At 29.0% G+C, this 18367-nt stretch overlaps 2 protein-coding genes across 6 annotated transcripts; both read left to right on the top strand.

The window, feature by feature from the left end:
• The first annotated feature begins 223 nt into the window (after positions 1 to 223).
• On the top strand, positions 224 to 10559 carry LOC103311830 (F-box/LRR-repeat protein 2). 4 transcript variants are annotated; one of them, XM_029490990.1, is made up of 10 exons: positions 225 to 383; positions 3797 to 4177; positions 4613 to 4662; positions 4753 to 4839; positions 8091 to 8290; positions 8655 to 8929; positions 9007 to 9273; positions 9349 to 9718; positions 9975 to 10178; positions 10280 to 10559. In XM_029490990.1, exons 3-10 carry the CDS (start codon positions 4645 to 4647, stop codon positions 10413 to 10415), a joined length of 1557 nt encoding a protein of 518 aa, XP_029346850.1. In that variant the 5' UTR covers positions 225 to 383; positions 3797 to 4177; positions 4613 to 4644; the 3' UTR covers positions 10416 to 10559. The 4 variants fall into 4 exon arrangements, with proteins under 4 accessions (XP_008189815.1, XP_029346850.1, XP_029346849.1 ...); XM_029490989.1 differs by having other exon boundaries at positions 225 to 492; XM_008191592.3 differs by lacking the exons at positions 225 to 383; positions 3797 to 4177 and adding an exon at positions 4263 to 4539.
• Positions 10552 to 13411, top strand: LOC100164639 (sulfotransferase-like). 2 transcript variants are annotated; one of them, XM_008191564.2, is made up of 4 exons: positions 10552 to 10999; positions 11149 to 11248; positions 11820 to 12189; positions 12952 to 13411. In XM_008191564.2, the coding sequence occupies exons 1-4, from the start codon at positions 10804 to 10806 to the stop codon at positions 13258 to 13260; spliced, it is 975 nt and encodes a 324-aa protein (XP_008189786.1). In that variant the 5' UTR covers positions 10552 to 10803; the 3' UTR covers positions 13261 to 13411.
• The last annotated feature ends 4956 nt before the right edge of the window (positions 13412 to 18367 follow it).

Here is an 18367-nt window from a genome sequence, read left to right as displayed (position 1 = left end):
GTGACTAATGACTTGCAATAAATTTGAAATTTCTATGTGGGAAAGGAGTGCGGCGGAATTGGGTAAATATTATTTGAATCTATTTTTAAACAATCATACCTTTGCCTATGCTATACAATATTTTTTAGGACTGGTAGGAGGATATGAAGGAAAATTTCGCCTTACCATCTGCCAAGTCGTTAAACGTACATAATAATAAGCTTTCTCGTACAGGTAGAATGTGTTTATTTGGATTATATGAACTGCGTCATGATATACGCTTAGTTATGATTATATAACGCTAAAAGTTATTTTTTTCTTAGTCACTTAACCAAAGTAAAAAAACACCGTGGATTGCTTCATAAGCACTAAGACTTTCCGGGTCAATAGAAAAAAAATTGATGGTGAGTGTCTATATAAAATTTATAATTTTGCTACATAAGCTTGGAAGTTGCAATGAACCTCGGCGCCACTGCTATTATCGATGTACTACTGTATTAGGGTTAATATTAGGTAAGTAATACTGTAATTTTTTTAATACCTAAATAATAAACTACCAATATTTAAATTTAAAAATAATATTAATAATCTTATTGTGCGCATATTTAAATATTCTATTTTAACGTAAACTCAAAGCTATAAAAAATATATGGAATGACTAATTTGTTTTGTACCTATGAACAGTTCTGAACTATGAATAATAATAATTAAATATGTATAAGTAAATGTTACGGAAATACAGCATGTTGCTATGTTATAATATAGCATTATAGCCATATAGGTAGGTACCTATATCGTAATATATTTATCTTTCACCTAATACGTACGAGTAACAGTCATCTCGTAAACGCTAATTTCAATAGTAAAAATATAACCATAGTATATCAGTGTATAAATTGTTTATATTTTCATTATCAATATTATAATTTATTAAATCATGGTAGATAGATGACAGACGAAATATTTTGCTAGGCGGTACCTACTCTGTTGGGAAAATAGTTGATAATATTTTATTATTAGTATAATGGTATATTGCATAATATACAAATACGCTAAATGAATAAACAATACGCAGTGAATTGTTCAACAACTTTCATTGTTCGTAAATCTATTACTAATACTAATTATTATAAGGCAGTAAGGCACCAGTCCTATATGACATATGGATACCTAATATGTATTTGTTTATTTTATTTTATTTCCTTACCTTACAGAGAAATACTACTCTAGATTAGACCTTACTGAGAAATACTCTCCCGAAAATCGATGGACTATTATAATATAGTCCCCGTTTGTAATCCAAACTATATTATTATAGGAACTTATTTAATATTATTTATAAGTTGAACAATGATAAGTATCCAATTATATAGAATTTTGGAAACATCGTAATATTTTTGTTTGTAAAACGTACCTATGTGGTATATAAGTACTGTGTAACTACGATATAGTTGGGTCACTTGGTTATAGTAAGTACCTAATTCAATGCCTTATAGGTAAATATTGTCAATCTTTTGAAAATTAGATGACTTTTCAATTATTTTATTATAATATCACTATATAATATCACTATGGTAGTTATATACTTTTAAAATAATAAGTTATAGTACACTGAATGTTTGGACTTTTTATATTTTATTCAATGTTTTTATACATTTTGGTTAAATATCATTGTAGACATTTGTCTATACCTACTCTATAATTTACATTGGTAATTATATAATTTACATACTTTAAACCTTTGTTTAATTTCACACTCAAATACAATTTGTCAAATTATATTTTGTATTTTACTCTTGATATGTTTTAAATTACCGAATCGTGTAAATTGTCACCTATCTAGTAGACCATATCGTATGGGAAATCATTAAAACAATGCTAATAACGTAGTTTCCCCACGTTAGCGATTCTAAACAGTTAAAAAACAAATCGTATATACTATAGAGCATATACGTTTAATTATGCTACTATATAATATTATATTAAATGGTTCAAAGTTTTACACTTATTTAGTTTTTTTTTCTTCATAAAAATTAAAAACCACTTAAAAATATGATTTTTGGTCTTACGATATAATATATAAAAGGTAATATACATAATATAATTAATCATTATAAATACAGAAAATATTGTAAATTTTGTTTATTTCATACTACATATATTGACTTCTATGGTTAAAATTTTAAAATATGGGATGAATTATTATTCTTAATTTTTTTTTTAATAAAATAACAAAATATCATCCTATATTGAATTAGTATTTACGAGTATATAATTATATTAATACTGGGTGATCCATTCAACGCAAGACATCACTCATTATTTAAAAAAAGTATTAATGTTTTTTTAAAATAAAATATTTACATGGTTTCAAGTAGTTTTTTACCTTATAATTCAACCCTTAAATTACTTAAGATTTTTACTTTTTTGAATGACAATATACCGTTTTAATTTCGATCTTCAAAGTAGAATTTTAATTTTAAGTTTAAGTTTAAAGTTTAGATGAGTGGAGTTGATTTCGCGGTTACCCTGGCAAGAAAATGGCCCACTATTCCGCATATCGATATGCGGAATAGAGGACCATTTCAAATCTTTAAATATTTATAACTCATACAATAAACTAAGAGTACTAAATTAGAATTTTAAGTATTGAAATTCTGAAATTCTGAAACTAAAACTGTACGTTTTCATTCAAAAAAGTAAAAACTTAAAAAAAATATTTTTTTTTAAGAATGTTGTTTATAACGACTGGAAACAATATAAAATTGTATTTTGTCCATAAACGTTATAGTACTTTTCTAAATAATGAATGTCTTAGATTAGTAAATGGATCACCTGTATAGGTACTTAATCACTGGCAGAGATTGATGTATCTTTGGCGTCTCGCGTTTAATACTGTGGTTGCAATTTTCTTCACATATTTTTTATAAGTACTTATGACAAACTTTTAAAATAAGGACATTTTCCGTATAAAACTGGACGTCTGTCCACCCTACATAATATAAATGCTTACCAAGTATACATTTCTTATTTTATTTTATACTTCTAAAGTAAGTTATAAATCATGGATCTGCGTTTGTTCTTGTCCTTATACAGGTATGAATATTTTCTAAAAATTGTACCTAGCCATCTGTAACTATCGTTATCTGCACTCGGTACCTATATTATACCCTGTAGCACACGTGTACAAATTAACTAACAATGACGCAGCGGTGTTGAGTGCAAGATTGAAAATTTGAACTACGTATTTAAAAAGTGTAGGTAAAAGTTTTCTGAACTAAAAAAAGATAATGGCTTTTTTCTACTTTAAAAGTTTCAACTTATTAGTCCGTCGTCCGACAGTTGGTTGGGATTTCTTTAGTTAACAATAACTGTCATACAGATTGTATTCTTGTATTTCGAAACAGCGAGGCAACGTGCATAGTTATATGTTTAACAGACAAAATAGCGAGTGCAAAATCAACGTCTCCTGCCAATAACGACTGACGAGTAATGGGTCGATAAATTAATCAATTATAGCGTGGTAACCGCGTAGGTAATTGTATTTGGAGCTGCTGCCCGAGATCGATACAATTTACGCATTTAACAAAGTTTAATCAGGGACCTATTATACCGGGAGCTTACGTTTATGTAGGTATATTATTAAGCTATATATCATGCCATAACTGTAACTATACTAAACTATATTATTATGTTATTACAATAAAATATTCTCCGATGTGTCCTGCGTACGTCACAATAATCGGCACCTCGTCGTATTTATAGTATTCTAGTGTATTCTACCGGTGCTCACGTCCATATGTTAATCTATTTTCAGACGTCTCCGAGGCGGTCACAGTCGATGGGATTCGATTGTTCGATACCGTGGGCCCATATTCACGACACCCGAAAATCGGCGATCAGTGTTTCCGGCACAGGCACATTGATCGGACATGACCATCGTGTGCAATGACACAACAATAATGGCAATATAATTGTATTTTATTTTATGTACCACGCGGTGATCAATAATTGGTTTATTGTATTATAACTACGAGAGGAGCCAAATTGCGCACATCCCACAGCCGTGTCAAGTGTCGACTCAACTACGTAATAGTCTATACTTATTATTGTAATGGATTCGTGGCTGTCGGTGGACGTGACAACGGCCAATGTCCTGTCCAGAGACAATCGAGGATCCGTCCGCGGAGTCAAGACGGTAAAATATTATAAATAATATAATATAGGTACCTATGCGTAGGCCGGCGGAGTTTCCTCTCCGTTTGCTCGTGGTTTTATACAAAAAAAAACTAACAATAATAGTCACACACGCGCTTCGTTTTACACGGGTCCCCTGATCATTGGCGTGGGTACCCGGTTTTGCGTGTATTTATAGTGTGTGGCACGAATAAAACGAGATTTTTTCCTCTTAAAAATCAGTGGCGGCTGCGTCGGCGGCTGCGGGTTGGATATGTCTTTAAAAATAACTTAGTTCACCGCGCCATTACGTAAGTACGGCGGTATACGCGACCGGCATTCGTCTATCCGATCCGTTTGCCATATTTCTCGTTTTTCGTAAAAGTGCGTTGTATTTCATAATTCATCATACCTATATTAATATAGTAATATTAATTTTTTGTTTCCAATTCGCCAGCGTATATATTTCCTTCGACTCGACTACAGACAATGGATATATCGTCAGACGTCAGTATTAAATATTTTTATCAATAATAATAATAATAATAATAACAACAATGATATAATCGAATCGTATCACATATACATATTATATAGGTCTGGGGGCAGTTAGCATTAGAGGCTTCTCAGGTGTATATCGATGACGGTACAGGAGGACCCGCCAAGAGCCCGTACGCCGGAACGGTAAGACGATGATGAGATGTCTGCATCGCGCCGAACATATTATTATATTAAATAATTATAATATATTATTATTAACTGTTATGTGACCTGCAAATCTTTAATGTTGTAGAAAAGGAGAACATATTAACACCGTATACGTTTACTCACATGCTGAAACTATTTTAGCTTAACATACCTATAGCCAAAAATTAAATTAAAAAGACACTAATATGGTATAAAAAATTATAAAAACATAAAATAGCAAATAGGTAAATCATAGTAAATCATAAGAACAACATCTAGACTAGACTTATTATTACAGTCAAATTAAAAAAAAACATAATGTGTAACAGTTTCTCAATTTATGGGGTACTTATTCCTAAAGGCTAAAAGTGTGTACATTACACATTATCATAGATGGCGTTTGTGGAGGGGGTCACGAGGGCTCATTGCCCCCCTCCCCCCATAAAAATATTGAGAGGGCAAACTTACCATTTTAAATGGGTCAATAAATTGTTATCAAGTCGACTGCCCCAACGAAAAAGGACGTAACTCACTTTTACTATTTTTCTGGTTGTCCGGCGACGCTGATTGTTGTATTTAATCAAACAAAGACGTTGTGAACAATAAGATCGAGTTACTACCATCTTCAACGGAAATCCAGTAACACCAGTAAAACCAAATTGAAAAAAAAAAAATAAAAATTCGTAAAAGTGAGTTACGTCATTTTTCGTTGGGGCAGTCGAAGTGTCCCCACTACAATTAGAGCCAAGTGCCTCTTATGACATTATTGTATTATTTTATATGTTGATAATTTTACATTTTATGTCTATATATGTTTGTACAATATTAGTTGTCCAATATATATATATATATATATGCTTTTTATTCCTTTTGTGGAGAAGTTTTTCGTAACCGGGGGTAAAGGGGTTTGGTTACTATTGCTAGAGATTTGTATCGTTAAGGAGAAACGTTTGGCTTAAAACTATTATCATTTATATATTTTAATTAATAATTTACTGTATGATCTGAAATAGTTGTAAATAAAATATTTTCCTTTGAATTCGCTCATGTTGATGGTGAATGTCAAACTAACTGCAATGTGTCGTTTTAATAAAATTGTACTAATTTAGAAAGAGCCAAATATTGTCGAGTGTGTATCTATATTAATTTATGTCGGGCAATTCTATGCTGTTTAATTAGTGTCTAATTTATTTATTTATTTATATAATATAAAATTGTAACATATAGAATATTAAACGCCGTATTATCTTATAGTATTATGTACATACCTAGCTTCTGGTGAGGTCTACGCGTTGGCTTCGTATTTTTTGACGATGACGATTTTAACAAAATAAACATTTAAAAGCTTTTGTTAGTGTACAGTAGATAGATGCAGCCCAGCAGGTGCCCTAGATTTTATATCGAATTTTTAATTAATCTGCGAATTTGAAGAAATCCAACAAACACTATATACTTTTTGTAAAGATAGTGAATAATTTATCAACAACAACTTAATGATTTTGTATATATGATTGGTAAAACGAAGATAACAAATCAGGAAACTATAGCTCGGCTTTGCAATAGATGTAGAGTGAACCTCGCCATTGAATAGGTCACTGACCACTGTAATTGATGTGTTCAATTTGAGTTCAATGATAAATTAAACGATTGTAGCACGATTCTGGTCTATCAGTATATTATGTTACTATGTATATTTTGATGTACATAAATATGATATAAGTATTATAAAGCGCTTTTAGTAATTTATTTTACATTTTGATGTTAGAACTTACTGTTTAATTCATTTTTGCCGAAAACATCACATTTATTAAATTGTTAATTATTATAATAATATATATGAATTATTGTTAATAACTTTTGAGTCAATACAGGAATTAGTTCGTGGTATAAATAGGCAATAGCTTAAAATAAATCTAAATATTTTAAAAACATGATTGTATATAGTCAAATATTTATAATGATATAACTACCTACGTAAAAGTTTCAAGTCTTCTTCAATATTTTTTTTTTTGATTACAAAAAAAAAACTAAAATTGTTAGTACCTACTTAACTATTTAAAAATACCAAATTTTGAAAACATTTCATGTCTACAAAATACAATCATATATTTGTATTTTTTTTTTAGATTCTTTTGTTTTTGTAAGAACGAAAATTATGAAGAAACTTGTATGACATTTTCAAACCTAAGTAATTAAAGTTGAAATTTTATACAATTTTGATACTACAAAATAATTTGCAAATTGACAAATTTTATCGAAAATTGAACTTCTAGAAAAATGAACACATGTATATTAAAATTTAACGAATATGTATTGAAACAACTTATGTGATTACTTGTATTAAATCAAGCATTTTACCGAGCTTAAATGCTTATATGCACAATAAAGAGCCAATATATTTTGAAAATTATATCACATATTTTTAATGTTAATATGTATATTTGGTGTAAAGTAATAGTTCACAAAAAAATAATAATATAGGTACATCATTGTTAAACAAATTCATTCATCATTCCATTCAGTCAAAAATTATAGATGAAAAAATATAATAAAATATAAAACGATGTTGTTTAGAATAAAATATATTATTTTAAACCGAGATGAATTAAAACTATTTTAGTTGACGATCTGTATAAAATAATATAAAGTTGTATTTAAAAATAACAAATTAATTTAAGGATTAAATTAGTAAATTATTTTCCTGAAAAGAAAACATAAATAAATACATAATATTTAATATTCAGTTGAATATATTTTGTATATAAGGATGTGTTATTATTTTAAATTTAATTTTTGAAGGTGAACAAGTTATTACTATTAAATATAAATGGATGAGCTCTTAAATATATTCATTGAGTAAACACATTTTTCCCCTTTCTAAAATTATAAAAAAGTTATGATAATAATATATAATTATCATAGAAATTACTAACTATATGCAATCCATAGCATAATAAATGTGTTTATCATTAAATTTGACGTGTCACCCATGTAAAAATTTAAAAAAAACCTGAATAAAATTCAACTAGTTGAATCGACTCATCGTAAAGATTAAATTGAGAACGGGATGTCTTGACAAAAAAACATTAATCATTATTATTTACAATTAGGTTGGTTGAAAGTTTAACAATTTTATTATTATAGTGTTGTAGTCGTGCTTACGTGAATGTATGTTAGAATAATATAATGTGTTGTATCGTTGCCGAATGTTTAACAAAAATTACCTACTTATTTTTTTTCTTATATAGACGATCGAAAAATTACCGGATAAAGTTTTGCTGAACATATTTTCGTACCTGAGCCACAAAGAAATATGTAGTATGTCAAGAGTGTGTAGAAAGTGGCGCACGATTGCGTATAACACGTCCCTGTGGTACAGCGTATCTCTGAGACCGGAAATATCAGGACTTCACGTCACGTCTCTGGACTTTTTGTTGTCTTTGATCAGGTGACTATAGTGCTTCGCCGTAGAACAAACTCATATACTATACATCTATTATATTTAAGGTATAACGGAAAGAAGTGACAAAATATGTATTAAAATAACTGCAGCCTACCAACATGGGTTTAAAAATATTTGTTCTAACAATCAATATTTTAAAACTAACATTTTTTAAATTTTGATCAGAACAATTGTTATTTCATTTAGTGAATGTTGGTGACATTTATCTGCAGTTCTTTCTGTTATAACCTGTATACTGTGTATAGTGTATACAATATACAATATACAATATACATGTACCTACAACTATGATTATGCCCGCGTCTTTCGCCTAACCTTGTCAACGTGTGTGTGTATAACAATAATTTAGTGTGAGATTCGGCTCTTCGTTGCGCTACATAGAGTTGCCAATCGAGCTTATAACGCACACAGTCTTGCACGAACTGGCCAATAGGTGTCCAAATCTCACTCATATGCTACTCGACTTTTCGACCGCCATGCAACTACACGATTTCAGCGAGCTCCAAGCGTTCCCCACCAAGTTGAAATACCTCTGCGTGTGCCTGTCGGAAGTGATCTTCATGGAAGGGTTCATGAGAAAAATCTATAACTTCATCAACGGACTGGAAATACTTCACCTGATAGGCAAGTTGGGTACCACCATTCGTACCGCAGTATTATATTGTATACGTGAATATTAATTATAAATTCACGGCCCGCAGGTACTTACGAAAAAGTCGAAGAGGAAGAAGAAGAGATTTATGAAGTGATAAATGTGCACAAACTCAAATCGGCGACGCCAAACTTGAGGGTCATAAACTTGTACGGAATAAACTTCATCGACGACAGCCACATTGATGCGTTCAGCTCCAATTGTATACAACTTGAGTGTCTGGCCGTGAACTATTGCTCCAAGGTCACGGGGTCTACAATGAAAACGTTATTTCAGAGAAGTAAAAGGCTCAGGTGTCTCTTAATGAATCAAACGAGTAATTAAAATATTGTACTTGTACGGCACGACAACACACAGTTATAAATCGTTTGACGAATGCAATTTACTTTAGATCTCATCAGCGAGTATTTAATGCAAGTGGAATGGGAAAAATCTTCGATTCAAGAATTAGACATATCTGGGACCGATCTCTCTACCGAATGCCTGATCGATATGTTAGTTCGGATACCGAATTTGAAGTTTCTGAGCGCAGGCCAGATGAACGGATTCAATGACACTGTGTTAAGTTCGTTCATGGAAATGGGTAACGTCAGGAACCTGATCGCGCTAAATTTGGACTATTCGGACAATTTGTCGGACGAGGGACTTTATAAATTTTTGTCCCGTTATGGACATCAGCTACAGGGGCTTTCTTTGGCCGGCATGCCACATATTACTGATCAACTGTGGAACACAGTCTTACCGGTTCTCAACAATGTCATGTAAATATAACTATTATCATTCACGTAAAGTATATAATATTATATGATATAAGTATATATACAAATGGTTAATTTAAATTAAAAAAAAAAAATAAAATACAATACATTTGATTAATTATCACTCAAATATCTTATAATTATAATATATATACTAATAAGTAATCTCTTGACAAAAATATTTCGAAAATATAAAAAAAAATACAAAATCTCGAAAGACGAAAAATTAATGTAAGTACGTAATGTTGATTTATTTCAGAATTATGGTTATGGGCACTCAAGAGAGACTATCTGGTAACGTGTTAGTAGATCAACTTATGGACGGTATAGCTACTAATTGTCCGAGATTAGAAAGACTCGAATTGAAATGGGATCCGGATAATTTAAGATTTTCGGATAAAAGCCAAAAAGCGATTGATATTTTTCGAGTAAAATGTTTGAAACTCAAATGCTTGGTTCTAAGGTAACGCGCAATAACAATATAATATTGTGCAATCAAAATAAATTATTTTTTATTTTCAAACACGAATTTTTTTTTTTACCTATGTTTATTATATTTTTCAGCGATGGAAGGTATTACGAAATAGTGAAAGCAAACTTCGAAAGAGCAGATAGACTAACGGTGGTTAGAACCACTACATGTTGTAGTGTCTCCAATTATTACCTACTACAAAATTACAAAGATTTAATATTTAATTGATTCCAGATCATTTATAATTATTTATAAAATTAATTAAGTTATCAAAATGTAAATAATTGTGTTTCCGACAGTACATAATATTATTATAGTGTCAACCATATATTATAGTCTAAGCACCTCAAACAATAATAAAGTATACATATTTCATAACGTATCGGTCTTCGTAATTACGCAAGAGAAAGTGAATTACTTTACGCATTACTTTCACTTCCTCCAAGAACAAGTTTAGGTGAAAGTATAGTTTAAAAGAAGAAAACGATTGGGCACATACTGATCAAATTCAATTCAGTCAAGTCGCACTTCACAACTGGACTACAACGTTGTTTGCTTGCTTTATAGAAAAAAAATTTAACGTTTATTTCATATTATAGTATACATATTTTCAAAGATGTATATAAAGTACGAAAATCTTGAGGATAAAATCGCTAAGAGACTGGACGATTTGTTCGGCGTTAAAGACTGTCTGATCGAAGTCAACCCAGGAAAATGTATACTTCCGCCCAAGTACAAGGATTTGGGCCAGAGAATTAAAAACATGGAGGTCAGACCTGATGACGTATGGCTTGTGTCGTATCCAAGAACAGGTAATAATTTTAGTAATTTACTTCCGTATGTTTAATGAGATGTGAACAACGACACTGCATTTTACAACAATAATACGGAGTTGTTTGTGAGCATGACTAATACTTTGAGACTGATTACAATTTTTTTGTCTCTGTTAAATTTATTATAGGAAGTACTTGGGCTCAAGAAATGGTTTGGTGTATTTGCAATGACTTGGATTTCGTAAAAGCCAAGAGCATGATTGGACAACTAAGGACACCGTTATTAGAGTGAGATATACCTTCAGAAAATTCTATACGTATTAGTTATTACTATGCTTATATTTTACTATAGAACAAACTTTTCACTGACATCTATTAAAATATATATTATATCCTATTATAAATACGGAAATAACATCAATAGAACTATTATTGACCGTATTATAATAAAATATAATATGCTATGACTATTTACTATATAAAAATTATTTAATTATAACACTGTCTACTGATTAACTATAATGTAGGTATATACTTAGTTAAACATTGCCGTTGATTTATTATTATAAAATGTGTTGCTGATAAAAAATTTAAAAACATAAACGTATTTTTTATCAATTCAAATTTACTGCTTTATCTTAAAAATCAAAATATTTTAATTATTTTTGTGGAGATAAATAATTTAATATTGTATTTATTTATTTACCTACATAATCGATTTAATAAAAAATAATAGACAAATGCAACCGACCTAGTAATAAAATATGTCTCCTTATTATAACGAGGAAAATAATATTTTGCACTAGAATAATTTATATTATACCTATACCTACCTACATCGATTTGATTTATTATTTAGGTTGACAGCCCTTATGGGCAACGACACGAGCAAATTGAAAGACGAACTGGGCAACTCGGTGGAACAGGTGGAGAACATGGCGTCACCCAGGTTCATAAAAACACATTTGCCAGTCCCGTTGTTGCCCGAACAGTTGGACAGCGTGAAACCAAAAATCGTCTATGTGACACGCAACCCAAAGGACATGTGCGTGTCTTATTACCACTATTGCAAACTAATACACGGCTTACACGGGTCGTTCGAAGAGTTTTGCGATCTCTTCATACAGGGCAAGACACCGATCGGTCCCATTTGGGATCACATACTGGGCTTCTGGGAGCAAAAAGACGAGCCCAACGTGTTGTTCATCAAGTACGAGGACATGAAAAAGGTGAGCGAGGATTGTGCAGGTGGTTGTCTATGACGGTGAAATAACTGTGTTTACTAGGCAGTCGTCATAAGCTGGGCTCCACACTAATGGATTTGCATATACCATATACCTACTAATATGTAGTTCGGAATGTAAATAAAAGAAATCTAGTTTGATAAAAATGCGTGTCTCGACTCCCGAGACCCGTGGATTCAAAGTTTAAAAATATTTAATGCTTATTTTTTTGGGAGGTTTTATTTTCAATGAATATATTGTATATACCTATTGGTTTTATTGCATGATATTTTATAACTTTTTAATAATTTAAAGGAAAAATACATTTTTTTACTAAATGAACCAACTTCCATTGATTTATTGTCGTGATAAATAAATCATCAATATTCTGCAATATTTTTATAAAAAGATTATAAATGTATGAATTTACTTTAAAAAATACATTTAATTCTTTAAATTTTTAACAAAAATTTATTTTTCATATTTCTTTTATATAATAATATTTAAATAGGAAATATTTAAAACACTGACTTACCTCTCTACATTTTGCATATTATCATTGAGTATAGATAGTTATCTATTCTATCTATACTCAATGATATTATATTATTAATGGTGTATGTTTAGTTGCATATCACCACTTTTTTAGGTGCATATATCATTGATTTATATGTAGAAAATTTAATTTAATTATATTTTTATTGATCCCTAATTATATGTATTAAAAATATCTAATAATAATAACGTCTTGGTTGTACAATATTATAGGACCTGAAAGGAGCTATCAGGCAGGTATCAGATTTTCTTGACAAACACTTGACCGATGAACAGGTTAGCGCTCTCGAAGATCATTTGAGCTTCAACAGCATGAAGAAGAACCCTGCTTTAAATTTAGAACCAATTCTTGCTATGATGGAAAAACAACCATCGAAAGAGACGAATCCCGACGAAACATTTATTAGGAAAGGAAAAGTTGGGGACTGGAAAAACTACATGTCGGAAGAGCTATCGGCAAAATTCGACAAATTCACAGAGGAAAATTTGCAAGGAACTAACTTAGCTTTTGAGACAAATTGATATATTAGACACTATTTATATATATAAAAAATATTTTTGTATCACTCTTAGTTTATAAGCATCCAGACAATAAGAACTACGTATAATAATAAACATGTATAAAACGTTAAATGTACAAATTATATTAATAAATAACATTTTAAAGTTTAAATGAAAATTCTAACTTCTTCTTTGCTACTTTTGAAATATTTTACTAATTATCATCGCTCAGTTCAAAATTTAAAATCCTATAGAATGTTTCCTGAATTTATATCTATCCACTTAAAGAAAATTAGGTAAATTAAAATGAATATATAAGTCATTATAGTCTTATCAGCGAGTTAGCCAGTATTAACTCTTTTTCATAGATTTGGAATCAGTTCCAAATAACAGACATTGTTTACTAAATTATCCATGCTACAAAAAAATCAAAATCTTACAGCCTAAAATACGTTACATTGACTTAACATTAAATTACATACAATTTAAAAGAGAAACATCTTGTAGACGCACAAACCTTCAACAAAATTAATTTGGTGTTATTTTAATATTACCGATCAACAATTTAAATTCACACAATGACCTATTATTGATTATTATTTATTATATTATACTATTAAGTTTGTATTTAACCCAAGAGTGTTTTTAATAAATTACTGCTTTCCTTAAACATTCACACGCATAATTTGTTATAATATAATTATTTTATTTGTATTTAATTAATTTAATATTAATATGTTTATTGTATTACGGCCATATATGTATACATATAGCAAAAAAATATTTATTCTTTTTTCAATCCATTTTTAATAAACAACAAAATATTATAATCGATTGAAATTTATAAAAATTATATTTACCTAATAACCAACTATACATATTGTCATATAAATAAATTATTATTCTACTTTCAAGTAGGTAGTTAAAATATATAGATATTGACAAGACTTATACTTAAAACAATTGGTAATAAATCAGTCATTTATACTAGTTATAATCAATGATCCTACTCATCAATTTTCTAATAAATATTTAAAATATTTTAATTTATTGCTTAATATTATGAACTGGGTTATGAACTACCTATATGATAATATATTGGTATTATAGCGAGTTCCGAATAATGTGATAAATGATAACAGTGGTGCAGGTAATTTGGTGCTCTTAACCGAAGGTTGATTCTATATTACATATATGTTTTTTTAATTATTCTTTATTATCATACTTAAAAATATAATAAAATTAAACCACATTATACATACCTGGCTCATACAGGGTTGTAATGGAAACAGTTTAGGTACGATATAGAAAATACGCTTTCAATTGTAGATTTATTTGAGTATTGCGTAATTATTTTTCCATACTCGCCTAAAATGACATAAATATTATATACGTTATTTAATAAATATTAAAAATTAATATGAATTTATGATATTGTAATCACTAACCAGCTTTGATTTTGACTACCTATTTAAAATCATAAAAATGATTAATTTATCCAGTAGTGACTCTCATTACAAACTTTATAACTAGAATAATTAGTATAATATTAATATTATAGTATTATTTTTAATTTAATTTTAGTTTTATTTATTAGATTAAACTAGGTTTAAACTGTTTTTAATGCATAAATATTGCACTATCCATAAATATAATGATATAAGTTATAATGTATTAATGATCTAAATTACACATATTTTAAAATTTAAAGTATAACTCTGAACGCTGGTAGGAATTTCAGTATTTAACCTTTATAATTTGAAATACATATAAACTACGATACACTATATAATATATTTTACCCATGCATAAAAAATTGATATTATAATCAATGATATTATGTTGGCTATAGTAAATAAATATTAGTGTAATACTATGCTGGCTAAAAAAGAGACTATATTGTTTTGTACCGATACGTAAATGTTTAATAGAATAGAATTTATTTGTTTATTTATACCGTAATATTTTCAACAGTGAATTGTTTTAAATATAGGTATCCAATTAGTTTTATTATTTTGATTTTTTTGAATTTTAGATTAAATATCCAGTGTTTTATATTATAGTAATATAGTAATATAGAATTATAGTATTTATAGTAAAGTTATAAATTAATTTAATTGTTTTTTTTTCTATTTAAAACAATCAACATTCAACATTGCAGGCCGTACAGAAGTAAAGTTGTCAAAGTAATTTACCGAAAAAAATGAAAAGTTCGTACGGAAGTCCTTATTTTAATTCTCTTTCCCATCTCGCTGGTTATGATTAGAAAATGAAAGAGTGAGAATTTAAATTTTTAATTTTTTACGCATTATTAGTAGTTTTCGATGGGAATGAAATTAATAATAATGCATTAATGATTTAAAAATATTTCATAATAATACATATAAATGAAAATGGTTAGTGACACGGATAGAATTTTAAATGTTATAATTATAGGGCTTGAAAGTTGTAGGAATGTAGGAGTTGCATATTATTCTATATCATGCTCTCGAATTATAGAACACTAAGCTAAAAAAATGCAAGCTAACAATGGTCAGTTTAAAAATTGAATATTGAAAAAGTATATTTCTCAAATTTCTTAAATTTTAGGGGGAAAGTTCATATTTCTTGTTTATGAAATGCATTATAATATATTTTTAAAAAATTAATTGATCTTTTTCTTTTTTAAGCTGTGTATTTTAATAATAATATTGAATATATAACTCCATATTAATGTAGGTAGGTATTTATTGTTATCATCGCAATCGACTATTCGTTTAAGTTTTAACGAAAACGGTGCGATACGCATTTAATATCTATCGCGCCTATATTCCGTATACTATCTTTTCGAATATACTTTTTAACTACTTTTTTCAGTTCAATAAAATGTCAAATGCCATTCAGTTTTTCGCCATATTTCAAATATTATAAATTTTTTTTTTCAAATTTTACATTTCTATTAGTACAGTTTAATAACATCAGAAAATGGCATTTTTGGAGTTAAAAATTTTATCAAACTATTTTTCACATTTGAAATTTAATGTTGAAATTAATTAAATTTAATGAAATTAAATGTCACATTTGACATTTTTTTCATGCATATTTTACAATTTTTTTGTGCATATTTTTCCTTTTTAGCTCCTATAACTTCCAAGAACTATAAGTATAACTTATAATGTACAGGCAGCTCTTTTACAAGAATTGAAGTGCAAATGAAGTGTCAATTTAATTCATTTAAAATTACTTGAATGGTTTATATATTTATTGCCACTATACACTATACTAACGTTGGTTTATTGTTACTGTTACATTTTTCACCAATATCCATTCCATAAGGGAGTATTAAAAAAAGTGAATTTCCTAATAATATGAACCCGTGTAACTAAAAATGTATGAGTGTTGGCAGAAAAAATTAACAGTACCTATTAAAATAAATTATTTAGAATAATAATTCACCAGTGCGTGGGTTTAATAATTTGAATAATTAAAGTCTTATAATATTTCCTATTGATTTAAGATTAAACTCACAAATTCACAATATAAAAAAAAACTCAAGCTGCATCATCGAATCTATAATGTTCAATGCAATCATGGACAGACTTTTGCAAATTTTACCATTATTACATAATTATTCTTCTAACTATTGTCAACCTTGTGACGGCCCTTCGTCAAAACACATACCTATTAAGCAATTCTTATATAGATACATTAAAAAAAAAAAACGTATCCACCATTGATTATTAACAGTAAATTACTTTTTGGTTAAAGTGTGGATAAAATTGTCGCTTTGTTTGTACGTGTGGATCATAGGCGCACATAGGGGGGTGCTTGGGGGTGCTTAGCACCCCCACGTTTCAAACTAGCACCTCCAATTCATTTCAGTATTTCACAAATCATTTTTAAATTATTGTGGTTTATTGGTTCGGAATTTTTTTTCCATGCCAATTAATGATAACTGTTCACGAATTCACGATTAAAACAGAATTGTGTGAATGCACATTTCAGTGTTTCAGCTTTTGTCAATATGCAGCAATGATATTATTATAGAAAATTATACTATCTTAGGGATTACGGTTGGGTACGAAATCTTCTATTTATAACTTTGGTTATTATTTGATTTTTACTAATATATTTATTTAATCTGCGGGCTACGCTGAATTGAATAAATTCGGAAAGACAAATATTATTAAGAGGATGCTACACGCATAGTACGACATAGTAAAAATGGTTTTGCGTGGATAAGAACCACTATGGCTAAACTTATAGTTAATGTTATGCAACTAAATGTTCCTACTAGGAAGAAGAGAACATAGACTGTGCAACATTGTTTTTAATTTTTCGATATCACAAATACGAAAAAAGTTCTCATAGTTTAAAAATAATAGTAGTACAGTAAAATGGGGTAACTTTGATAATTTTTACTGTTTTATGACAATTTCATTTTTTATTATATGGATAACTTCTGTAGTGTTAACGATAAAACTCTCAAAATTAAATATTAGTTACAACTAGTTCAATATTTTAACGTTTTAATTTTTAGAATTCTGAAATTATCTTTTGAGATATCAATATTTTTTAATATGCTATCAAAGTAACACAACGGGCAATTTCGATACCTATATTTCTTAATGTGATATCAAAGTAACCCCATTTTATGAAAAAAAAATTTAATTTTCATGGTACTCTGGTGAATAAAAATATATGGGTATCAAGGTTACCCCGTGAAATCAAAGTTAGATACCCCATTCTAATTAAAAATTTAAAGCTAATGTAATGCAGTTAGTTATAGTATTAGGATTAAGGGGGGTGTGGGGGACAAAGCCCCCCCATGGACATGTGTAACATAAACTATTCCAGCACCCCCTAAATTCGCACCCAATGTGCGCCTATGGGGGGTGCACATTAAAAATCAGTGTCCACAAGAATTTTGAAAGCCATCAGGCAATGGGTATTTTTTTACAATCTTGACTATAGCATCATAGTGAAAATGATCAAAAACTTTATCGAAATAATAAGAAGTGTATGTATGGGCATGTAAACTAAGTTATGCACAAAACAATAAAAAAATTTACTTTATAAATAATTGGTAACACACTTTTTTTGGATAAATTATTCAAATTTTCAGAGAACGACTCAAACATAGACGATC

The sequence above is a fragment of the Acyrthosiphon pisum genome, chromosome A2 (genome assembly GCF_005508785.2).
Source record: "Acyrthosiphon pisum isolate AL4f chromosome A2, pea_aphid_22Mar2018_4r6ur, whole genome shotgun sequence".
Classification (NCBI taxonomy): Eukaryota; Metazoa; Arthropoda; class Insecta; order Hemiptera; family Aphididae; genus Acyrthosiphon; species Acyrthosiphon pisum.
Note: the sequence above shows the minus strand (reverse complement) of the source record. Positions and strands in the feature narration are given on the sequence as shown.